This window comes from Mandrillus leucophaeus, unplaced genomic scaffold (assembly GCF_000951045.1).
Source record: "Mandrillus leucophaeus isolate KB7577 unplaced genomic scaffold, Mleu.le_1.0 Scaffold567, whole genome shotgun sequence".
Classification (NCBI taxonomy): Eukaryota; Metazoa; Chordata; class Mammalia; order Primates; family Cercopithecidae; genus Mandrillus; species Mandrillus leucophaeus.
The window spans coordinates 135,363-161,680 of record NW_012106108.1 but is presented as its reverse complement, the minus strand read 5'-3'; the positions used below and the strand labels follow the sequence as shown (position 1 = coordinate 161,680).

General features: G+C 38.8%; 1 protein-coding gene across 3 annotated transcripts in view; it reads left to right on the top strand.

Annotated features, from left to right (window-relative positions):
• The window catches only part of APP (amyloid beta (A4) precursor protein), a 312,122-nt gene that overhangs the window by 232,455 nt on the left and 53,349 nt on the right, over nt 1-26,318 (top strand). For all 3 annotated transcript variants that reach the window (XM_011998311.1, XM_011998310.1, XM_011998309.1), the window contains 2 exons: nt 12,020-12,148; nt 13,031-13,130. In XM_011998311.1, coding sequence (XP_011853701.1) covers nt 12,020-12,148; nt 13,031-13,130 — 229 coding nt within the window. The remainder of the gene's footprint in view (nt 1-12,019; nt 12,149-13,030; nt 13,131-26,318) is intronic.

Genomic DNA, 26,318 nt, shown 5'->3' with positions numbered 1-26,318 from the left:
TATACCTGATGTAAATGACGAGTTGATGGGTGCTGACGAGTTGATGGGTGCAGCACAGCAACATGGCACAAATATACATATGTAACAAACCTGCATGTTATGCACATGTACCCTAGAACTTAAAGTATAATAATAATAATAATTAAAAAATTTAAAAAAAAAAGAATTGAAGTGTTTTAAAGATAAGGGATACACAGCCAAACCCTTCTTTGTAATTCTGAGATTTTTGGTGTTTTTACAGATACTTAGCATAAATCTTTCATTAGACAGTATCATGATTATTATTCTGACTTCAACAACTTTTGCATTTGCTAGAGGGAAATGAGAATTAGAAAACATTTTCCTGCACATCTGTCTACTTATCTATGCCAGTTGTGTTGTTTTGATTTTCCCAGTGTCTTACGATTGAAGCCATTTTATCCATACTAAAATTCATTTCATGCTTGTATCTGCTGCTTCACACTCAGGCTCTCAGTTTAATTGAGCAAAAAAGAACGTTGGCAGTTTCTATAGCATCGGCACCCTTCTTTCCTTTCTCATTTTTGAATGGTTCAGCCAAATGTTAAATTTTGCTGAGATCTCTGAAAATTTCTTCATAGAATTCTTTGATAGAACATGAATGGTGTGAGACTCTTCATTAAAGAGCATGGTTTCATCTCTAAGTTGAGATTTTGCTCAAAGCTATTTGGTAAATTTCAGCAGCAGAGCAATAAATGTTCAACAAAAAGCAGCAGTCATTGGAGATAACAAGGGTAGGAATTAATGGGAGCTTTGCTACAGGTAAACAGGTGATGGCATGAGGAGGTTTTAACCACCTCATAAATAAATTCTTAGCCGTGATATGATGTGGATTGCAACTCAACCAAACTTTAATCAATGTGGGTATTGGTGTAACTTTGTTTTCTAAAGCAAAAAAGAAATTGAGTTACTAAATTTGAGCTTTTATATGATACTGCTAATTACCCTTCACCGAAACAAACCAATTATTTCTATTCATCTGTTTTCGTTGCAAAAGAAATTATCTTTTAAAACATATGTATATAGCATATATCTCCAAAGCAAATATGGGACATCTATACCTCCATGTAACTGATAATAAATAAGTTAAAAATTATTCGCTGAGTTCTTGGTATGTGGAGAGATGAATATTGCAATGTTTAAGGCATTCCACCAGCAGGTTTTGATTATAATCAAAATTTTATAAAGCTAATCAGAATGGAATTAAAAGTTAAAAGACTGCCAGGCAAAAAAAAAACATCTTTCAGAAAAGTAAATAATTGTTCTATACCTACATATTTAATCTTTATTTGTTCACCATTCATTTATTTTTAGTTGAGTTCTGCATACATTGGTGAGCAAAGGGGGACTCATTAGCTTGAGCACTTCTAAGGGCAAACTCAATAACAAATAATGGATGGGAAGGCAGATGAGAGAATTAGCATTTATTGAACAAAATCTTATAAGCTATGCTGAATGGTATACATGCTCTTTCAGTAAAACCACTGAGTGCTGTTACTTCCCTACCTTCTGAATGTTTACCAAGTTCAACAAACAGATCTTGCTACATGCAAATGGGAAGTATGTAACAAGAGATACTAGTGGTTTCTGGTTTTCATTAAGTTACATAGAACATTAAGAGGGATGTTGGAAAGGCATTAGCTTAAGAGCTGTCTTGTGCCACTGAGGCCATATTCATCATCTAGATTCCCTCCACAGTGGAGCCCTGCTCAGTCACTGCCTTCAGAATGCAAACAGGTCTTCATAGGATGCCATTAAAACCCATAGCACCGTATGGTTTGAAGCTCTGCTTTCTTCCAGCAAACATACGTATTGTAATGTTAATATATATGTTCATTTTATCCTTGAGAACGAAAATGTATTATGAAAATATAAATATTTAGTTTTTGTAGACAAATAGCACATTATTTAAAGATCCAGTAGTTATTCACCTGCCTGGTATGACTGATATTTGCCCTAAAGAACAGATGGGCAGCAGAGTATCCTCACCCCGGAAACACGTGCGCACACACACGCAAACACAGTCTCACATAAGCTGTAAGGGGTTTATTCATTGTGTGAAAGCTGACCATGGATCCCAGTTTAAAGATGCTAGGTGGTGTTTGGATTTTAAGCATCATTACCTTGAGTTTCCTTATATAAATGTTTTAAAATCAACAAAAATACTCAGAATTTCTAATAGGTCATAACACTGACTAGGTGTGGGAAGAGGAGAGGGTAAAATTAAAAGAAGCGCAAATGTACTTTTCTTTGAATAGGCTAACCAGTTAGAGAATGTATGAAGCAGGACCGCCGTAGTCCAAGTATGAATATGTCCAAAATTAAAGTAGATTGCTGTAAATCTCTCTACAAGTCAAGAATATGTCACAGTTGACATTTTTCGGATGATCAGACCGTTTGACAAATCTTTGCGAGGGTCTGAGTTAGTTGAAAATATCTTTTGTTTATGACGTCAGCAGCACTGTGGGCTTCGCCTTCTGGGTTGTACTAATAGTTCTGTTCATCATTAAGGGCTTACACGTTTCACTGTTTGACTAAACAAAGCTCGAAGACATGCAAGTCCAAACATTGTCTGTCCTTTCTGTACTCCTAGGTCAGAAGATCTTAGCTCTTTATCCATTCTGTGCTAGAGTTTGTCTGAAAGCATGAATCATGGAGTTGTGTTGGGTGCTAAATTTCAGTTCTGTATGCTGTCTTCACTAATTTATGACTGTGGTCTGTACAACCAAAATAAATTATTTCTGAGAACTAGCAAAATACTCCGGAAAAAATTTATGAAACCTACCGGATTTGGAAAAAAGCTCAGCTGGGTGCAGTGGCTCACATCTGTAATCCCAGCACTTTGGGAGGCCAAGGCGGGCTGGTCACCTGAGGTCAGGAGTTTGAGACCAGCCTGACCAACATGGAGAAACCCTGTCTCTACTAAAAATACAAAATTAGCTGGGTGTGGTGTCTCATGCCTGTAATCCCAGCTACTCGGGAGGCTGAGGCAGGAGAATGACTTGAACCCAGGTTGCAGTGAGGGGAGGTCACGCCATTGTACTCCCCCCTGGGTAACAAGAGTGAAACTCCTTCTCAGAAAAAAAAAAGAAAAAAGGTCACTAAATGATGAGAGAATTAAAAACACTCCTATTTTCTGCCTTTTATATAAACTCCTGTCTTTAATTCCCAGTTTGCCATCTTTATAACCTCTAACTAGGAGCAAGTGATTTAATAAAGGGATTCCTCCTACTCCGTCTGCAAATTGGAGTTAATTTTTCTGCTCTTTCTGCAGTTAATGTTGTTCTAGCTTTTGTTATTCATAATTAGAAAAGCAAAAGGATTAATCGAAAGTTGAGACAAAATTGTAAAGTAGGAAGATGTCTTCCTCCCTAAGAGGAGAAAGATTGTTAGGGGAAATAACGTGGAGGCTTTGGTGACACATCCCTATTAGGAAGTGATCTGCTTCCACGGGAAGGAGAGAACAGATGATAGATGACTCCTGGATGCGCCTGTGTTATGTTCAGTACAAAATCAGAGCCGTATCAGCAAACCGGATACCCTGGGAAGGGACATTGGGATAACTCGTTGGCCATAAGCAGAAGTTTTGCTCTGGCCTTATGAACTGAGGGGATTAATAGAGATTAGTTGTTCAATGTCCTTCCATCTAATGCATCCATATTGTCAAAACTTAAGAAAACACCAAAGGGGGAGAGTGTGAGAATCCACTGCCATTTTCTCCATTGCTTCATTCAAGACTTCTGAGTCCAACTTTGCATGGGATTATCATTTGCCCTTTTATACTCACCTTAAACTACAAAAATCATTTGTTTGTCTTTCTGAAGAAAAGAAGGTAGGTAAATTTTGCAGTAGACTTTAAAAATTTAGCTCAACTCCTGGCATTAAAGACAATAAAGGTTGTGATTCGGAGGTTCCCGTGGCAGTTTTCCCAAATGTTATGTTTAACTAAGATCATGTCAAGCACAGAGAGATTTAACTCTCTAAAGTGTGATTTTTTAAACCTGCACACAATTTTCTACATTTTATATGCTCAAGATTTCTTGAAATCCAAGGTGTAAAACTGTGAAAATAATAGCTGTGAACCTATTTATGAAAGCAAGAGAGAATTCCTTTGTTCAGTTTTGGAAACCACCAGGGTGCAATTTAATGCTCCAGGAGAGGGTTTTCTGTGACCTGGAAAGGTTAGGGTGATTCCCCTACAGTGAGTCATTTACTTCTTTCTTGGCAGGATTATGCCCAGGGCTTTTAAAGGCTCTTGACAGTTCACTCCCTTCCATGAGAAACGGGTTCATGGCACAAGTGTCTATTATGATAAGATGCCAGATTTCTAGATCAAGCATAAAGCTATGGAGTGGGACAATAGGACTGAATAATTTTAGTACACTTCCCATGTGAACTGTCGAGTAATAAGCTACATATTCAGACCATGACTGGCATCGAGTCATCCTGCCATTAGTCAAATGTATGAGACTTTTCCCAAGTCCCAGCAACGCCAAATTTGAGAAATTGTATAAAAGAAAAATGAAAAAGTAAATGCATCTGAAAAATGGGGAAATTAATTTTAAAAAATGTACTAGCACTGGGGGCGGTGGCTCACACCTGTAATCCCAGCTCTTAGGGAAGCCGAGGCAGGTGGATCACCTGAGGTCAGGAGTTTGAAACCAGCCTAGCCAACATAGTGGAACACCATCTCTACTAAAAATACAAAAATTAAGTCGGTGTGAGGGCACATGCCTGTCATCCCAGCTACTCAGGGAGCTGGGGCAAGAGAATTGCTTGAACACAGGAGGTGGAGGTTGCAGGGAGCCAAGATCACGCCACTGCACTCCAACCTGGGCTACAGAGTGAGACGCCATCTCCAAAAAAAAAAAAGTATTAGCTTTTATCAGGAAAGGCCATTAAATTTTCTTCAATGTTACCCACATCAATTTGCCATCAAACTAGAAGAACACAATAAGTGAGATGTTTTGAAATTAATGAAACAAATCTTTTTGAGATGAGTTTGTACATGCTGTGAAGTCCATTAAATATTTTCTGGGAAGAGTTCCCAGTTAAAACTACTTTCCAAAGCACCCAAGCACACTATATAGATAAATCAAGTGGGTTTATTAATATCAATATTTCTGTGAAAATTGGGGAGGCCACTGTTCTGAGGAACGAGGTGCTTGTTTTCTACTTGAAGACCACGAAGGATATTCTACACTACTGGGCCTATTTCTGAAATTGTATCTAGCTGTAGTTTACCCATTAATTTAACTAACAAATATTTGTAAGCAACCAAATTGTGGCAGGAACTGTGCCTAGAGGTAGAAATACGTTACACTCTTGTTTCCAGAGAGGAAAATGAGTAATGTTCTAAAATGTAAATCTTATGTTTCTCTTTCCTCTTGCTGTAAATGATGTCTAAGCCATTTTGGTAGTGCCTATTCTGAATCCTTTAATAAATTATTTTGAATGATTTTTGTAAAAGACAGTGTGATTGTGAGGTGAGTTTAGTACAAATTTAAAAGTGCCACATCAGTTGCAAACAGCACATAATTGTGAACTAAACACTCTTTCAGAAACAGTAGTGACAATAAATAGGATTCGGTATAATTAGTCCCCCTGCGACACATCTCTTCCTCTGTTCTTTGCCATATATGTTAATAATAAGATTAGCCATCTAATGCCAGTATAAGCAGACTGTAGTATTAATACACAGAAAAATTATTGCTAGTAACAGAAGATTTAAAGACGTGAGGGTGATCCGGATTACATGCCTGCAGTTTAAAAGAAAAAAAAAGTTTTTTTTTAACTTTTCTTTTTCATTTTCTTTTTGTTGGGCCCTTAATTTTTTCTTTTTTTTTGTTCTTCTGATTACCCCTTTTTTTTTGATTTTTTTGCCATTGTTATTGGCATTTCTTTTAGGGGATTTGTTTTTTTTGGGGTTACCGGGGGGTTTTTTTTCCCTACCATTCCTGTATGAAGGTTTCTGCGTTTTCAATTAAAATTTTAAGAAATTCATCTATGTCCTAGCGTAATAAAATAAACCTTACTAGACAATCAAGAGACCTTGTTATTCTTAGATACATTATTATAGCTCTAGAAATAACAAATGTTAAGCCTGGAGGATTTGTATTTTGGCCAAAAGTTGTAAGGGCAATTATTTGTTTATTTGAATGAAATATGCATGAATCATATCAAAAGGAGGGAGGTCTTTTTTTAACCTAAACAAAAATATAAAAGTATAGGGAACTGTTACCTGTGTGAACCCCACAAATCTGAGACAGGTCTCAGTTAATTTAGAAAGTTTATCTTGCCAAGGTTGAGGGTGCACCTGTGTCACGGCCTCGGGAAGTCCTGACGACGTGTGCCCAAGGTGGTTGGGGCACAGCTTAGTGTTACACATTTTAGAGAGACATGAGGCATCAGTCAATATATGTAAGAAGTACATTGGTTTGGTCTGGAAAGGAGAGACTGCTTGAAACAAAAAGCAGGAAGACCTGAAGTGGGGAGGAGGCTCCTAGGTCAGAGATAGGTGAGATGAACAGTTGCATTTTTTGAGTTTCTGATTAGCCCCTCTCCAAAGGAGACAGTCAGATATGCGTCTATGTCAGTGAGCAGAGTAGTTGGCCCTAAGCAGTTCCCAGCTAGACTTTTCCCTTTAGCTTAGTGATTTGGAGGCCCCAAGACTTCTTTTCCTTTTACACCTGTTTTTTTTCTTTCTTAACTAAAAGTAGTATTTGTTTCTGAGGCATAGACATAACTACCATTTTATTTGGTATGATTTATTTGCCTACTGTCCAACAAAGAAGCTAATCTGATTTTGTTTTCATTTCCAAGCATGATTCCTAGAAATGTGTTTAGGTGGCCAAATCAATGAAGCAGAACCCTGTATGTCATTCATTTATTGGGAGATACCCTAAGGTCTTCCTGAATTATCTGATGTTCCCAGGCTTTGCTTATCCAATAGGCATTAGGAAGAAAGGGCTTGAGTTTATGTAGATTCTCACACAATGCTCATCTCAGCTCAGATAAACAATGAAGGGGTTTCCCAGGTCTCATTATCCCTGGAGGAGCTGAGGCCTGGGGAATCTTGAGAGCCTGCTTTGCTACTCTGTTATTGTGGCAGGCCAAATCTCACTAATGCAGTCCTCCATAACAACTGTTTCAGTACTGACCCCGTGGTTAAGTTAAATACTAAAAGTTAAAAAAAGCCGGTGCCCTTATACAAAGGCTGGAATGTAACAAAAGCCCACCAAGAGTTTTGCCTAGGCCTTTCCTGGCAAAACAAAGGAATTCTTAACGGGACCCATTTAGGATTAACAAGTTTTATTGAGGGTCTGAAGAAACTCTCCAGGCCTCCACAAACAAGTTTACTGGGGTTCTAAAGGAACTCCCCAAACCTCCCTGATTTAGCAGGAGACAAGATAAGGGTGATCACCATAGCACCTGGACCCATTTAGATTAAGTAAATTGACTGAGGCTCCGGAGGAAGGTCTTCAGGACTCAGAGCTTAGTTACAGATTAAAAGAAGTTAATCCCTTATGTCTTGAGATGGATGTACACGTATGCGTAGACATATAACTTAGAAGGCATATAAGCTCTGGAAAACTTTGTAATTTTGAGTTGGTCTGGCACTAATTTCCAGGCTGTCTCCCTGTAACAGGTTACAGAAATAAAAACTCTCTTCCTCCCCAGTTCATCTGCATCTCTTTATTGGGCCATGAGATATAGTAGCCCGACCCTCAGTTCAGTCCGGGAACATTATCATCAAACTCTGGGGATTTTCGGGGTAAGTTAGGAATGTATTTTGAAGCAGAACGGCAGTAGTAAATGAGATCAGCAATTGAAAACATGCGAAGACATTCACCATTTAATTATCCGTCTCAATAGAAGATAAGGATGAATTTAGCACTAGAAACCATGAATGTCACAAAAGCCAAACTTTAATACCTTGAATCACTTTCCAGTAATCCTAATCCTTTATCCAGATTGACAGAGGACATTCCTATCTTGCTATTTCTTCTCCCCTACACATTAGCTTAGTAATTAGCTAAATAATTTTATGCATTAGCTAAAGAATAATGGAACTCCAGAAACCTAGGACAGTAATTGAGAGACTGAACAAGCCAAATCTGAACCTTCTGCACAATTAAAGGAGCTGATGTTAGCATGGCCCACAGAATATTACCTGCACTTATAAGAACTAGAAAGTCAGGCAAGTACTCCTGGAACAGACTGTCTTTTCTAACCATGCAGTTATTTCTTTGTTTTTAACTTTGTTTTCCTTTGTTTGTTTATTTGTTTGTTTTTGAGACGGAGTCTCATCCTGTCGCCCAGGCTGTAGTGCAATGGTGCAATCTCAGCTCACTGCAATGTCCGCCTCCTGGCTTCAAACAATTCTCCTGCCTCAGCCTCCCAAGTAGCTGGGACTACAGGCACCCGCCACCACGCCCAGCTAATTTTTGTATTTTTAATAGAGACGGGGTTTCACCTTGTTGGCCAGGCTGGTCTGGAACTCCTGACTTCGTGACCTGCCCGCCTTGGCCTCCCAAAGTGCTGGGATTATAGGCATGAGCCACCGCGTCTGGCCAGTTTTTAACTTTGTAAATTGCTTTGTAGAACTATCTTAAACTTGGTCCATTTTAGATTCTCCTTGAAGGACCAGATCACAAAGTGATTAGGAGAAGAGGCTCTGGAGCCAGGCAGTGAGACTAACCTGTTCTCACTCTAATAGTAACTAGCTGTGTAACTGTGGGCCAGGGATGTAGCCTATGTTACCACAATCTCCTTTGTGCTTCATGCCTCACCAATAAGGTGGGGAGAGCTGCTATGACTCTGTCGTAGGGCTGAGATGAAGATTTGATGAGTTACCAGCAAAAAGCATTTAATATACTGTCTCATTCAGAAGCAGTCAATACACATTGAACTCTACTACCTAGAGGAAAGAAAGGGGTCTATGATTTATAGATAAGGCCTGAATGAAAGAAATAAATGTGTATTGAGTATGAGCAATGGACTACACGCCATGCTGGGTAACTATCACAGAACACGTTTAATCTGAAAATACTATCTGAAAGATACTGCCATCTGAATTGCATAGATGGGAAAAGTCAAGGCTTTCGTGTTTATTTTTAAATGTATGTTAACATTAATAATTAATTGGCCGAGTGCAGTGGCTCACACCTGTAATCCCAGCACTTTAGGGGGCCGAGGCGGGCGGATTACGAGGTCAGGAGATGGAGACCATCCTGGCTAACACGGTGAAACCCTGTCTCAACTAAAAATACAAAAGAATTAGCTGAGCGTGGTGGCACGTGCCTGTAGTCCCAGCTACTCAGGAGACTGAGGCAGGAGAATCGCTTGAACCCGAGAGGCGGAGCTTGCAGTGAGCCGAGATCGCGCCACTGCCCTCCAGCCTGGCAGACAGAGCGAGATTCCGTCTCAAAGAATAGTAATAATAATAATAATAATCATAATCATAATTAATGGTAACATATGCTGTTTGTGGTGATAGTAGAGGAAAAAGGGAGATCCAGATGCTGGTTATCTGAAATGACCTCCACGTTCTCTAAATTGAAATTTAGCTTGAAGTAGTAATGCCAAGGCCAGCCTGGGGCCATAGCATCCTGGTACACCTACTTGTTGGTGACAGTCCTTTTAGGACAAAATATTGTACAGAAACATTCATAGGTAACTAACTGGAAAAAAAGAAGTTATGATGAAAAGCAGGTCTTACTTTTTTTTTTTTTAAATTAAAAGACTGGCTGTTACTCTGTTTCCCAGGCTTGAGTACAGTTGTGCAATCAGGGCTCACTGCAGCCTCAACCTCCTGGGTTCAAACAATCCTCCTGACTCAACTTCCCAAGTAGCTGGGACTGCAGGCATGTGTCACTGCACCTAGCTAATTTTTAAATTTTATTGTAGAGACAGGTTCTTGTAATGTTGTCCAGGCTGATCTCAAACTCTTGGCTGCAAGTGATCCTCCTGCCTCAGACTCCCAAAGCAATCCTTACTTTTTTACTTGAAGTGCTTTTTTTTTTCTTATTTAAACTCTTTAAAGAAAAATTCATCCCATTTTCTTCAAAACAATAAATCCTTTACAAGGGAGAAAAATGAAATAGAGCAACTAAGAAATCATCCATGAGGGCCAGGAAGGAACATCATGATTAAATGCAATTAGTTGCAACCCCTTCTGTCTCCAACCTTGGATGTATAAGGGGGATGTTAATAGAACTAGAGATTTCTAAGACCTTGGTGCTTAATAACAAGCAAGCATTGAGGGTGGTTGGGTAAGATCCTGATCACACAACCCTGCATATCAAATACCCTTCACAATCAACAAGAGTCAGCCTTTAATCTCTGATGTTTTCAAATGTGCTTTTTTTTTTTTAATTCACATGTATAACCTGTCCTCTTTTCAATATATAGAGATCTAGCTTATCTGTCATTACCTCTTTTACTGCTTTTCTTCTAAGATTTAAAAGGTCATATTCTGATTTGTAAATTCGACCAGATTTCACAGTACAGATGAGAGTTGTAATGATATGTTGCCAAGAACTGTTGCAAGCTGTGATGTCTGTCTGGGGATTATGGAGCAGCACATTTCTTTTAGGAAAAAAGAATAAATAAGGCAGATGAGTGCAAGTTTGTTTTATTTTTATTGTGTATATGTGTTTGTTTTCTCGAGTATAGGAGCATGGCCTCTGTGGCAGGCATTCACCAAGCAAATACAGAGCACCCTCTGGGTCAGGCACTATGTTTTTGGGGTTCCAAATAAAAAAAAAAGAAGACCAAATCCAGCCCTATGGATCTCACATTAAAGAGGGGAGTAGGAATCATACATAATTTAATAAGTTGAGTTAGGTACGTTAATGGGGATTTGCACCATATTTCATGGGAGCACAGAAAAAGGGGACCTCGTTCCACCTGAAATGGCAGGGAGATGGCTCCTAAGTTAACTAAGCAAAAGGGGAAGGAGAGGCACATCCCACAGAACATGGATAACACAACAGAAGCCCCATTACCCTCCGCCCCACCGCCACACACACCATCTCTGGAATAAATTTTGTAGCTTCCAACTGGTTTTCAGGGTACTCATGACACATGGGTTAATAATAACTAGGTTTGCCCAAATGACCAAAATTCTATTCCTGACATGAATTTTCACAGCTGGTTTTTTGTTTGTTTGTTTGTTTTAATGAAGAAGAAATGTGTGTCTTTGGAAATCATCCTACAAAATCATATAGTGGAAAGGATATAGTGATGAAATTGTTGAAGACCAGGGAACCTTTGTCCTTACTTTTTATTAGGATGGATGTTTTCAGGTAAAACTAAAATAAAAATGAAATGGCACCAATCAGAAAGAAAATAGGAGCACTTAAGACAATGTAATTGTTGCTGAAAGAAGTAGAATCTGATAGCTCAGAAAGAACTTAATTAAATTTCAAAGTAAAATAAATACAGTTTAGCAATGACCTTTCTCCTAGAAAAATATAATGTCTCTTACAGCTCACTTACTCCTTGGCTTACAAAATAGTGGTTAAATTTCCTGGTTTTCTCATTTTGATTATCGTATATTACATGTTACTAGTGATGGGATTATCTGTGCGACGTTACTCTGGTCTTCAAAATACGCACGTGGCAATGTAGTCTCACATATACCCTTATATACTTGGGTGGGAAAAGAGAAGGACCTAACTTAACCTGAAAGACCTCAAATCTATTCTCTTTCTATAGCAGAATACTCCTATTTAGAAAGAAAATATTGAGTAAGGAGGACAATCATCGTATATGTCGAGAATGCTAAATGCTCTTGTGGAAATGAAAAGCAACCGATCTAAGTAATTACCCATTAAGAAAGGAGTAGGAGAAATGTTTAGAAGGGAGACCTGCAGAAAGATGATTCACAGCGCGTTCACATTACCAGATGCATTAGTGGAACCTCTAACCCAACGCCAGTGGAAGAAGCAGTATTTTGCACAAACTTGAAAAAGAGTTTTTCATTTTCCTCCCACAGCCTCGTCACGTGTTCAATATGCTGAAGAAGTACGTCCGCGCAGAACAGAAGGACAGACAGCACACCCTAAAGCATTTCGAGCATGTACGCATGGTGGATCCCAAGAAAGCTGCTCAGATCCGGTCCCAGGTACGCGCGGGGTATAATCATCTTCTGCAGCTTTGACAATCCAGGATTCTTGCTTCTTGGGTTGAAGACAGGATCCTAGGCGTTCTCCGAGCACCTATAGGTGTTTTCCCTGTGGCAAGAGCTCTTTAACTTCTGGTAAATTCTAAAAACTTGTCTTAGAGCAATATGTGGTTTGGCAATTTTCTTGACTTGTGAAAATAACAAGAAATATAAAAATCTTAATAGTCTACTGCTGATTGCTAAGGAACTGATTAAAACCAATGACTAAAATGAGGAAAACAAAAGTTGTGTAAACTAAAAATCTTGAAAACTGGTTCATAAGTATGGCTTGCAATCATAAACCTACCGCAATGTTTAGATTTAATGTGAGCCTAAATGAAGCCCAGTAATAATGTATTTTATACTCCCCGCTTCCCAGAGGCTGAAAACTGGGATCCACCTTAGGAACTCTGAAATTATAAATTTTCTTGAATGGAAGAGTTAAAAATATATATATAGTTAGCATGAAATAGCCAATCAAATTGAGGTATGTTGTTTTCTATGGGGAAATTTGCAAAGAAATGTATTGAGGGCATCAGGGTCTGTTGAGAGAACCTCAGTATTAGGAATCAGACTTGGCAGAGGTGGTCTTTTTAATTGGCTGTTATAAGCATACAAGATAATGGTCAGTTTAAAGATAAGCCTTAAACCTGAGCTTAAAAGTTAGAGAACAGAAATAGAGAACAAGAAAAATAAAGTTGTCTTTTCCATTAAACCTTTTAGCAATAGCAGTGTTTGCCAGTTTTATTTTGGAAGCTTGTATCTACCTGCAGTGCTTGGTAAGAAAACTAACCATTCCTACCCCAGACATAGTTGACCTGGAGTTGTCATCCTTTAATGCAGGTTATGACACACCTCCGTGTGATTTACGAGCGCATGAATCAGTCTCTCTCCCTGCTCTACAACGTGCCTGCAGTGGCCGAGGAGATTCAGGATGAAGTTGGTAAGTAAGCTGTTCTCTTGGTGCTGCACATGGAAATATATTTTCCCCCAGAGGAAGAAGTTATCTGTTTGAGGAATATGAAAGTTAATAGAACAGGTTGTCTTTTATGATGAAACTGTCAGGATGGAACTAGCTTTCTAGCCTTAGCAATTGAATCAGTTCTTAGAACCTCTCCATACTTGTAAGGCTGGAGGAATATCACCTGATTTAGGGTATAGTTTTATAATAATTGGACATTTGTTATTGAATTGTACATGGCAGCATTATTTTCTAATTTGCCCAGTCTTGTTATGGCTCTCAAATTATGATGCTTTGGTTCTTTATAATTAATGGAGGGAAAAAACTCATTTTTCATCTTTTGAGGGTCATGATTGTTCCATCTTACAAATGGAAAAGCTCAAACTGAAAATTTGAGTAATTTACTGGCCTGTGTCACATGCATTCTGAGTGGCACAGCCAAAACACATAACTGTGACTTCTGACTTTGAGGTGATTGTTATATTCAGTAAGTCACAGCTCTCTTTGATGGCGGAGCGGGGAAGCCATGAGTGTTCTTTGAACCACATCGTTGTTTAAACTGAAAAGATAGTGGGCTATTAAACTTGTACTCTGAAGTAATTATACTCTCACAAGAACCTGGAAAAATAGTACAGAGAGGGCCCATGCATCCATCACCCACTTGCCTCACCAGTGACGTCTTACATAACTATAGTCCATTATCAAAACCAGGAAACTGACATTGTGTGCCCACTGTCTTTTATGTCCCTACTTTTCCGAATGACTTTCCTAATAACTAATGATGTCATTTAAGGTCTCCCATTTCTGTTTTTCTGGGAAAGGGAATAAAATATCACATGAGTCTCTGTCAACTGCCAAAATGCCCATAACTGTTTAACTTTACTTCACAAAGGTACATAGATGACAATTATGTTGGTACATCTTTCAACGTAAGCATATGTACCTATCCTGGAGATTTAGTGTGTAGTCTACCAACATATAAGCAGTATGTGTCTGGCATATCCTTCCCCATAAAGAATCGTGCCCTTTGTTAATTGGGTTGGAAATAGATACAGGTTATCATCTGGAATCAGAACTCCCAGCTTGTTGTTGATGGATGTACCCATTACAGTAAGTCCAACTTTGAAGTGCCTGAAACACCACTCGAGAACAGCTGGCCCTCACTTCTTCCATTTTGTGCCAGTGTTATTCTGCTCCTACTTTCCTGACTTACACGGCCTTGTAAATGTTGTTTGTATTGCTGTGAAATAGTTGGCATGTGTCAGGTGATGATGTTCTGTTCAGTACTGCACATTAATGGATGGAATCGGAAATTATACTTTGAGCTGCGTAACTTGCAAAAGAAACCTCATTATTCAGGGAGGCACAGTGTCCCAGCACTTTGGGAGGCCAAGGCGAACAGATCACATGAGGCCAGGAGTTTGACACCAACCTGGCCAACATGGTGAAACTCCTTCTCTATTAAAAAAAGAAAAGAAAAAAAGCAACTTCATAGCGTGCCAAGTTTTTGTTCAGAAGGAGCAACTCAGTGTTGAGCAAGAATTCATGACGATAGTGAGGTGGAGTTTTTAGTCTACACCGTGAATTGAGAACAGAGATTTCCAATTAATTTTTCACTGTATCAAGTTTCTTTAGCAAACGAATATACTTTTCAGATATACTTGGAGAATAGACATCAGTAAGGAACATTTAAAATACTGTATATTAAATAAGTGTAAAAGAGTTCTCCAAAAAATTGTAGAAGATACAAAATCAAATAATGTATCAGTCTTAATGAACTGAAGCTAAAATCTTCTAGATAACATTTTTTTTCTCGCTATCTTAAGCCTATTTTCACATGTGACTTCAGTTGAAGTGGCATAGGCAATACCAAACTATAGGGAAATAAGCCACTACAAAGGACTAAAAGGTTGATGACCAGTATTCCACCCTCACCCAGCAATTACTGTTGACTCTTTATAATTAAATTATTAGAACTTTTTATTTGGCACTATACTGCTGAACACATTAGCCAGTAATTAGTCACACTTCCACAGAACAGATGGTGGTTCAGATATCTTGAGTATTACGAAATACCCAAGAATAGGACAGCACAATAAACTTCAAATCTCAGTAACAGGGAGGATATTTAGATAGTTCGTATCGTGGAATCTTTTTCTGTCAAAAGAAAAAAAAGAGCCATTAGGTTGGATTAAGAACATTTTACATATATGCTCTTAATGTATGTGTGTGTGTGTGTTGTGTGTCTGTGTGTGAGTATATGTAATATACTCTTAATCCAACCTAATGGCTGAGTTTTTTTATTAATGACTATATATATACACACATACAGACACATATATGTGTGCGTGTGTGTGTGTGTGTGTGTCACTCTAAGTATACTAGAAATGCCACATTCTGAAAGACAATCTTTTTTAAAAACCTTTCATTTGGAATCATGGGTGCTTCCATTTTTAAATGACTGTTCTCTATAGAAAGAGAAGTTTGCAATAATGAACCCTGTACACTATCTGAGCTCCTAGTGTCAAAGCTACAGAAGTGGTTCGCTGGGAAGAATAGCTTTTCTGGGTTGAACCTAGCTGTCATCTATAGTCCTTTTTCATTTGAAGGAACGTTTAAAACAGTACGTCACTTTTTAGTAGGAATATAGTTGAAACTTCAGGATTGGCCACAGGTGTTAATTGCTTAAGTCAAATGTTATTAGACGTTCCTTATGTTACTCTTTTTACTTTTGTATGTGTTTGAAATTTCTCATAATAAAAAGTGTCACTTTTAGCTTACTTTCTAAATAGGTTCTTCATAGATATTTTTTCCGGGTTATGTCTTGTACTGTTTCTAATATTCTCTGATTAAATGCTTTGTCATTAGTCTGAGTTGCATTTATTTGCCATTTCTATATATAATCAAATTTTAGATTTGGAGTCAGTTCAGTACAGATAGGATACTAAAATTCAGAGACACTGGCAAAAGGAGAAAATTTTAAAGTCCCAAAAAAATGCATGTCTTTTGTATAAAAGTTTGTGCTTATAAATGCAAGCAATTAGGATGTGCTTAATGCAGTCAAACATCTGTAGGGAGATACAATGGTTTAATTAAATAATGGTAACAGGTGCTTTATGGATAAGAGGTTTTCACCAGTCTAGGGAACTGCCAGTATCTTTAGTGGGACAAGTATATCTGCCTCAGTAAATTACGCTTCCAATTAGAATTCTCTTTTATGGGTGAAAGGAAGAATGGAGTCATGCTTAGAAAGAAAGAGTGCTGTGGGTAAAGGGGAAAATTGACATCAAATTTGTGAGCAGTAAATTGCAACCAGAGCGTAGGGTTCATCATGCTTGTGAGTTCCGGCCCTGGCCCTTTTGTCTTCCATTGTGCTTCCCTGAGGCATCCTGTCTGTTTATGCTACTTTCCCACTAACTTCAGTGAATCCCAGATTCATAGGCCTAACCACAGCCAGCGTACTGAATCCCAGTGCCATATTCCAGACCCCAAATATCCCATGTGCCTCTGAATGGGCAATCAATGTGTGTAAGACTCATGTCCTTCTGGAAATTTACTTGTTTTACACACACTATTCTGAGTTCTCTTGGTTGGCCTAAACTTATCCATGATGCCTTCCTCTCTCTCACGCATTATTTCTTATCAGTTGCAAGTCCTGTATATTCTGCCTCCTGTGTTCATGTGAAATCTCTGCACATCCACTACTTACCTGAGATCCTGTCCTCTCATCAGTGTCATTAGACTCCCAGCCAGTCACCCTACCTCTTGTCTCACATTGGCCCCCTCCCACTTCAATTCCTCCTTTTTGGAACTACGCAACTTCCCTGCAGGAAACAAACAAAAAAAAAACAACTGTAGGCTGGGTGCAATGGATCACCTGAGATCAGGAGTTCAAGACCAGCCTGGCCAACATGGTAAAACCCCATCTCTACTAAAAATAGAAAGATTAGCCGGGCATGGTGGCAGGCGTCTGTAATCCCAGCTACTCAGGAGGCTGAGGCAGGAGAATCACTTGAGCTTGGGAGGCAGAGGTTGCAGTGAGCCACGATTGCACTATTGCACTCTAGCCTGGGCGTCAAGAGCGAAACTCCGTCAAAAAAAAAAAAACTGCTTGTGGTTTTTCCTTGCTTGAAAAGTTGTACCTTTCAAGATTCAAGTAAAATGCCCAAGTCCTATAAACCCGTTCTAATTTGCATAGAGAACAGAGAAAAGAGCTGGCATTTGAGTGACAGCCATGTAGCCAACTAATAGTGCCTGTTTGTGATAATGCTGATGGTCAGGTTCTTTATGAATGTTCCCCCCTGAGGTACAGAACCCCCATATCGAGATGTGGCTTTCTTGCATTTCACACAAAGGCAGCATATGGGTAGTGATGACCTCGCAAAATTCAGTGGTAGCATCCCCGGTTTACAGCTGAAGAAACTGAACCTAAGAGAGGTTACCAACTTGCCCCGCCCAGATAGTGAAGTGATAAAAGTGGGGTGGAAACCAAGACCTGCCAGAAGGCCAAAATCCATGTTCTCTCTCCTACCCATTTTCCTCTCTGAAGTAGAATTTTCCCCTACTTAACCTCAGTTGGAAAGCACTGAGTATCCACCTCTAATACCATACTCTTAACTTGTAGTAAATTATTTGTTTATATCTCTACCAACCCTCTATCCTGTGAACTCTTCCGGATATATGTTGGTCATCCTTGCCTCCTCAAGATCCAGCAGGGACCCTGGTACTTTTTAGATATTAGTAATTATAAATATAAGGTTGAAGCCAGTCCCCAAGATGAAAAGGCAGATGCTCCTTAACTTGGACTGATCAAGTGGGCTCCTCCATAACCCTAAAGAACTGCCCGAAACTCCTTCCTTGACGTCTAGCATAAGCGCCACACAAAACAAATTTATTTCCTAGGCCACAGCATTCTCTAAAGCTGTGATTGATCAAGTCAACTAAATGGATGCGGTTGGCAAAGATGACAAAGCATAAATCAGGATTCAGAGGACTATTATTAATAAAATTTTACAACATGGTCCTTTTTTGTACCATGACCCTCTGCTCTTTGGTCATCTACCCAATTCACATACCTTGACACTTGATTTAATTATGCTGCCCTCTTTGACCGCCAAGCACAGTCTGAAGCTATTCATGTGACAAATAAGTGTGAATTTTCCTGTTAGTTATGTTATAAAAGGCCCGTGTTTTATTTTTTTATTTTTTTTTATTTTTTATTTTTTGAGACAGAGTCGCTCTGTCGCCCAAGCTGGAGTGCAGGGGCGCAAGCTCCGCTCACTGCAAGCTCTGCCTCCCGGGTTCACGCCATTCTCCTGCCTTAGCCTCCCGAGTAGCTGGGACTACGGACACGTGCCACCACACCTGGATAATTTTTTTGTATTTTTAGTAGAGACGGGGTTTCACCATGTTGGCCAGGATGGTCTCGATCTCCTGACCTCATGATCCGCCCACCTCAGCCTCCCAAAGTGCTGGGATTACAGGCGTGAGCCACCATGCCCGGCCCATGTTTTATTTTATAATTTCATATTTTTTCATTCCATTTTAATTATTATGTGCAAGTTCCCAGGCTCAGTCATTTATTACTTAATGTTTTTATAAACAAAAAAGTTATTTTCAGGCAGATTATGAAGATTTTTTGCAAAGAATGGCGTCAGGCATTGTTTGTATATGGATAAAATCTCCTCTGTTTTAAATCACTATGTAGAACTTTCTTAATATTTTTTTCGTTCAACAACCGATGGAATCATTATTTCAGTGAAAATATGGCTGCTCTTCAATGTTCATATTCTGCTTTAATTATTTTTTAATCCTTCAAAAGGGCAGAATCCCTTTATCCCTTCAATCTTTGCTTTGTCAAATTGTTATTTAAAAATGATTGGTGTTTTTTTGTCCTTTGTAATCTTCCTTAAATCTCTGCTAAAAGGATTCTATTCTACTCTGTATTGGCACTGAGGTTATTTATCAAAGTGTGCTTCTCTTTGCAGCTACCTCAAGGCTAAAAATGTAGCTCTTTTCAGAGATGGCTGTTTTACAGAATGCTGTAACAACCAATTTATGAGAAAGGCAGTAGGAAATAAAGAGGGAACAAAGGCATAATTGTTTCATATCCATTTTTTTTCTTCTAGCATTCAAAATTAATAAAAACATGAATTATTATAAACCAGATGCAGGAAAGATCTCTGCCTGAATAAATCCATAGTGAATGGGGTGAGATTGAAAGTTGTGGCAGGGAATCAAGAAATTCGCAATAATGAAAGAATGCTTATTTTTTATTACAATTTTACTGTGGCCTCTTCATAAAATGTTCCACTCTTCAGGAAAAATGCAGCATGGTTATTTCAAAGACAGTGTTTCCATATTCTGTTTCTAATAAGCCTATTGATTTGGGGGTTTAGTGAGTCCAAAGTAGACAAGGTTTAAAATAGAATATTTATAGCACCTCTCAGTCCAACAAAATAGAAATTTAATACTACTGAGAATTTCAAGTGTCCCGATGTGTAATTGTTAGTCAAGGATGAACATCAAAAAAAAAAAAAATCATAAAAGCAAATAAAGTGAGAGAGAGCTGTCACTTTGTTCTTATAAGAACATAGCTGTCACTTTGTTTATCATAAGAAATGACTTTTAAATTTATATAGATTTAATAGTTTACAGCTGACTTAAGTATTTAGATATAAGAACTCTCTCACTGCAACCTCCACCTCCCGGGTTCAAGTGATTCTCCTGCCTCAGCCTCCCAAGTAGCTGAGACTACGGACACGTGCCACCACACCTGGATAATTTTTTTGTATTTTTAGTAGAGACAGGGTTTCACCATATTGGCCAAGCTGGTCTGGAACTTCTGAACTCAGGTGGTCTGCCCACCTTGGCCCCCCAAAGTGCTGGGATTATAGACGTGAGCCCCCGCACCCAGCCAGGAACAGTTATACTTACCATCAACAACCAAAACCTTGTTCCCCCATTGGTTTCATAATAGTCTCAGAGCCCCTTATTCATATTTTCCCTAGTGTTATTAACTAACAGACATGACCTATAAGTTTAGCTGCCTATGTCTAAATGTGTATCTTTGGCCCGAGACAACTTCTCTTCCAAAATAGAACCATTCATTTATAAATGAAAATGCATTGTCAAATGAATGGACCTACATATAAAGTATTTTATGCTTCAAAATGGCAAAGTACAGTATACTATTACAACAGCCTCCTAGTTTTCTAACAGTTGTGAAGGGGTGGCCTGCCCCTCCACACCTGTGGGCATTTCTCATTAGGTGGAACGAGAGACTTGAGAAAAGAAATGAGACACGGAGACAAAGAATAGAGAAAGAAAATGTGGGCCCAGGGGACCACGCTCAGCATACAGAGGACGCACGCGGGCACCGGTCTCTGAGTTACCTCAGTATTTATTGATCATTATCTTTACCATCTTAGAAAAAGGGAAGTGGCAGGATAATAGGATCATCATAGGGAGAAGGTCAGCAGTAAGACATATGAATAAAGATCTCTGTGACATGAATAAGTTTAAGGAAAAGTGCTGTGCCTTGACATGCATATACAAACATCTCCATAAACCTTTTTAGTACATAAAGAGCAGCATTGCACTAGCAAGTCCCACCTTTTGCCCTAAGGTGGTTTTCTCCTTTCTCAGTAAACAGAACTTTCAATCGGGTTTTACACCGAGATGTTCCATTGCCCAGGGATGGGCAGGAGACAGATGCTTTTCTCTTGTCTCAACTGCCAAGAGGCCTTCTTTCCTCTTGTACTGGTCCTCCTCAGCACAGACCCTTCACGGGTGTCAGGCTGGGGGACGATCGGGTCTTTCCCTTCCCACGAGGCCATATTTCAGACTATCACATGGGGAGAAACCTTGGACAATACCTAGCTTTCCTAGGCAGAGGTCCCTGCGACCTTTGGCAGTGTATGTGTCCCTGGGTACAATGAGATTAAGAGAATGGTGATGACTTTTCACAAGCATACTGCCTTCAGGCACTTGTTTAACAAAGCACACCCTGCACAGCCCAAAATCCATTAAACCTTGAGTCACCACAGCACGTCTCTTGCAAGGACAAGGTTGGGGGTAGGGTCACAGATTAACAGCATCTCAAATACAGAACAAAATGAGGTCTCTTATGTCTACTTCTTTCTGTATAGACACAGTAACAGTCTGATCTCTCTTTCTTTTCCCCACAAGTTGGACTGCCATGTTGAAATGTCTCCACACGTAGATACAAATGTGTACATGCCGGTACACTTCATACTTTAGGTCCCCAACTGGTCTGTCTACAGACTTGAGGTTACAGACCTCAGATGTCGAACTTACCCATAGTAATGGCTCGTAGAGTGATTTGTATACATTTAACTCTCTATGCCTTTTTTGGTTGTGATAATATGTAAGTTCTCTTTTTCTTGCTTTGGAGTTTAATTATAGAATCTGTAAATATAGTGTATGTCATCCAGATGATCTGTGGAAGTCATTGATAATGACCTTTAAAAGTTCACATATAATACAGCATCTATTTTCCTGAATGATTTTTATAGTTTTCCCATTTGGCAAACAGATACTTTCTTTTGTGTATTTCTACTCCATAATTTTAGGAAAAAGTAAATCATTTTAGCTACATTAAAAAAAAATACACTTTCTAGGAATAATCAATGTAAAAACTGTTTCCTTTAAAAAAAAAAAAACTATCTCTACCATTCTGTCAGACAAATTATTGACCTTAATATGTATAATCCAGTGCAGTATATTGATCTTGTTTATTGTGCTCCAAATGGACGCTGGCAGAAATTTGATGAATTAAACATCAACCACAGTGTTTTCTTCATGCCATTGCAATGATTTATTATGGATTATTTTGTTCAGTTCAAATAAATGATGTATGTTCAGATTCTTTGCCCATTTTTTAATTGGGTTATCTACCTTTCTTACTTTCTTTTTTTTATTTTTATTTTTACTTTTATTTTTATTTTTGGAGACAGTGTCTTCCTCTGTCACCCAGGCTGAAGTAAAGCAGCACGATCTCAGTTCACTGCAGCCTCCGCCTCACAGATTCAAGCGATTCTCATGCCTCAGCCTCCCCAGTAGTTGGGATTACAGGCACGTGCCACCACACCCAGTTAATTTTTTGTATTCTTAGCATAGGAGAGATGGTGTTTCACCATGTTGCCCAGGCTGGCCTCAAACTCCTGAGCTCAGGCAACCTGCCCACCTCAGCCTTCCAAAGTGCTAGGATTACAGGCGTGAGCCACTCTGCACTCTGCCTGACTTTATTATTGATTTGTAAGAATTTTTACATATTCTTCATACTATTAAATTCTTATCAAATACATTATTTGCAAATATTTTACCCATTCTGTAGGTTGTATTTTCACTTCCTTGATAGGATCCTTTTGACACATACAAGTTTTCAATTTAGAAGTCTATTTTATCATTTTTTTCTTTTGTGGCAGTTATTATGATATTGTATCTAGGAAACCATTGTCTGAAACAAGGTTACAACAATTTATACTTGTGTTATCTTCTAAGAGTTGTAGTTTTAGCTCTTACAATTAAATCTTTGATTCATTTTAATTTTCATATATGGTGTGAGGTAAGGGTTTGACTTCATTCTTTTGCATATAAATATCCAGCGTCCCAGCACCATTTGTTGCAAAAGACTATTCTTGCCAGGTGCAATGGCTCATGCCTGTAATTCCAGCACTTTGGGAGGCCAAGGTGGGCAGATAACTTGAGCCCAGAAGTTCAAGACCACAATGGGAAACATGGCAAGACCACATTTCTACAAAAAATTATCCAGGCATGATAGCATCTTTCTGTAGTCCCAGCTACTCAGGAGGCTGAGGTGGGAGGATCTCCTGAGCCTGGGTAGGTGGAGGCTGCAGTGAGCCTTGATCATGCCACCTGGGCAACAGAGCAAGACCCTGTCTCAAAAAAAAAAAAGAAAAAGACTTATTTCCCCTAGTGAATGGTGTTGGTACTATTACACAAAATCAATTGTCCATAGATAATATGGGTTTATTTCTTAATTCTTAGTTATTTTCTTTGATCTGTGTGCCTGTGCTTATTGTAGTACCAAACTGTTTTGATTATTGTAGCTTTGTAGTAAATTTTGAAATCAGCACATGTGAGTCTGTTACCTTTATTCTTCTTTTTCAATATTGCTTTGAGTATCCAAGGTCTCTTGCATTACAACGTGAGTTTTAAGGTCTTCCTCACCCCTACCACCATTTCTGCAAAAAAAAAAAAAAAAAAAAAAAATTAAAAGTGAGGATTGCATTGGATCTGTAGATCATTTGGGGGAATATTTATATATAAATTTGTTAATGAGGTTTTAAACAACACTTTAACTACTAGAGCTGATATCTGGTGTGAAATGATTCCGCCTTGAGCCCCATTCAGGAAGGTTAGTATTTAGAAGCAGCAAGAGAATTGATTTAGTATGCTGTCATCTTTTACTCCAAATTATGGTGAGATTCCAGAGAAGTTATTTGTGAGCTTTTCCTTAAACCATAATGACTGTGACATGTCAGTAGTTTTTGTCTGTTTTTATGCCATTCTTTTATTTTTGTGCGTGTGTGGGCACCTCAACCAAATGGATGGAGCCTGAGGCAGGGTCTCCCACGCCAAAGTCTGCTGTTTCTTTTGATGATCCAATGCAGTTCCAAAGCTATTTTCTCAACTCACCAGCTCGTTTGTATGGCCCTGTAATTTGAAACAAAATCTAAAAAGAAATCTGAAGTAAAATGATTGGGGAGTGAAGTCAGACCACAGTGGTGGCTGTGGGACTACTTCCTGGCATGGAACACTAGAGCAGATGTGTCCTGATTTTTTTGTTGAGTCTTGGAAACAACCAATGATTTTGGACTGGAACAAGGGTTGGTTATTCTGTTTTTCACAAGCATCTGCCTTCAAGGTTCATTTTTTTGAAAGAGGAGGAAAGAAAAAATCAGTGATGTTTGCCACCCTGAGTATGGAGATGAATCCAAATTGAGATTAATTTTGAAATATGTTTCCACAAACACTAACTGGGAATGACATGAATTTGTTTCATGTGAGACAGAGTTTGGAAGGCATGTTAATTTGCTTCTTGGTGTTCAACTCAGAAACAAATTTTGCATGTATTCTCTGAGTAAGCTCCATTATTAGTTAACAGTTTTCCTGCCATATACACTATGGACTGCTTTAGAAAGCAAATCATAGAACGTTAGTTATAATATCTCATCAAAAATAGTGGATCCATCTAATAGCCAGTTCCAAGTTATGAGACGTGTCCGAAGGAATGTTGACTTGGTGTGCAATCTAAACACAATTTATGAAGAGGTTTTGGACTTGGAGCATGAAACAGGTGGTCAGAGGGTCAAGGCCAGGGTGTTACTTAATTTCAGCTCCTGTCGATGGATTCAGTGACCTCAGATAGCACATTTAAAATAGCATGTTTTATGTGTTTGTCTTTTGGTAATTATGCATTTACATATGCTCATGAAAGCGTGAGTTAAATCTTACTTTTTTGAAACAGTGCTTGGCAACAACTTGTTTTGTCTTGTACGTGTCTCTTTTGTCTTTGCTTTTGGTTCTGGGGGCATTGAAATTTGTCTGCCCATCCCCTGAGGACAGATGTTTAGGTGTAGACCTATGTCTTCAGCTTCCTGTATAGTATTGAAGTTGCTATAGCTGCATGTTCTCTAAAATTTTTGTACATGTGATTTAATTGTTAATGCTTATGATTTTTAAGTATAGTATTCTGATAGCAAATAGATTTTGTCAAATAAAAACTAACTTTATCATCACCATTGAGCTATCACTAGGTATATGACTTAGTTCTCAGTCACCACTTTCATTTGTAAGGAAGTCTTAGAGGTTTTCACAAGTGCATATATGATAGACTGTGCACGGTGGCTCATGCCTGTAATCCCAGCACTTTGGGAGGCCAAGGCAGGCAGGAGTTCGAGACCAGCCTGGCCAACATGGCAAAACCCCATCTCTACTAAAAATACAAAAATTAGCTGGGCATGGTGGCACATGCCTGTAATCCCAGCTACTCTGGAGGCTAAGGTTGGAGAATCGCTTGAACCTAGAAGGCAGAGGCTGCAGTGAACTGAGATTGTGCCACTGCACACCAGCCTGGGCAACAGAGGAAGATTCCATCTCAAAAAAAGAAAAAAAAAGTGTATATATGATGCTTGCTTTAGCAGCACATACACTAAAATTGGAATGATTAAAGAGAAGATTAACCTGGCCCCTGTGCAAGGATGACATGCAAATTTTGTACAGTGTTTTATATGGAACTTTACTTATATGAGGTGCCTAGGGTAGTAAATTCATAGATACAGAAAGTAGAATGGTGATTGCCAGGAGCTGAGAGGGTGAGGGACTGTGGAGTTAGTGTTTAACGGGCACAGAGGTTCAGTTTGGGAATACTGAAAATAGTTCAGCGGGGCAGATGGATGGCCGTAATGCATCATCCATCACAGTTGCACAGCAGCGTGAACATACTTAATACCCTGAGCCTTGCACTTAAAATGGTTAAAATAGTAAGATTTATGTCATATATATTTTACCATGATAAATATGTATACGTACATTCATATCATTTGCCATTGTGAATAGCAAGGAGATTCAAGAAATAAGGACACAGAATCTTCAATAAATATGTATTAAATGCTTCCCATGTTCCATATTCTTTGCCATTGCCAGAGACATCACAGGTATGAGGGCACAATCTTTGTTCCTCGAGTAATTTAGAATAATTTAGAATTTGCTTGGGGAGACTTTGGATAAACAAGAAAGAAGCTGCATCCATGAGGTCAAGGGATATTGGTTGCTGTGTCTCGTAGCATTTGGTAGTCTCATTAGACAACCGTTCTTACTCCTATTGTTTGCTGAAATTTATTAGTGAAGGAAAGAACCTTAGTTTTCAGTTCGTTCAGCCACATGATTTCATAGGCTCAGGGAAACCATGTAATATGCCCAAGGTCAGACTGGTGAATAAGACTAAAGATTGAATCTATTCCAGTGTCCCTGTGTCCAGTGATACTTACTTACTGCTGTTGCCAAGTTAAACAAAACTGGGTTTGCAGAGCTGTTTATTCACTTTCAGCATCTTTTCACTGACAGTGTGGTATGTAGAGGAAATGTCCCTCTTTTAGCATTTGTGACTCAGTACTAAGACGC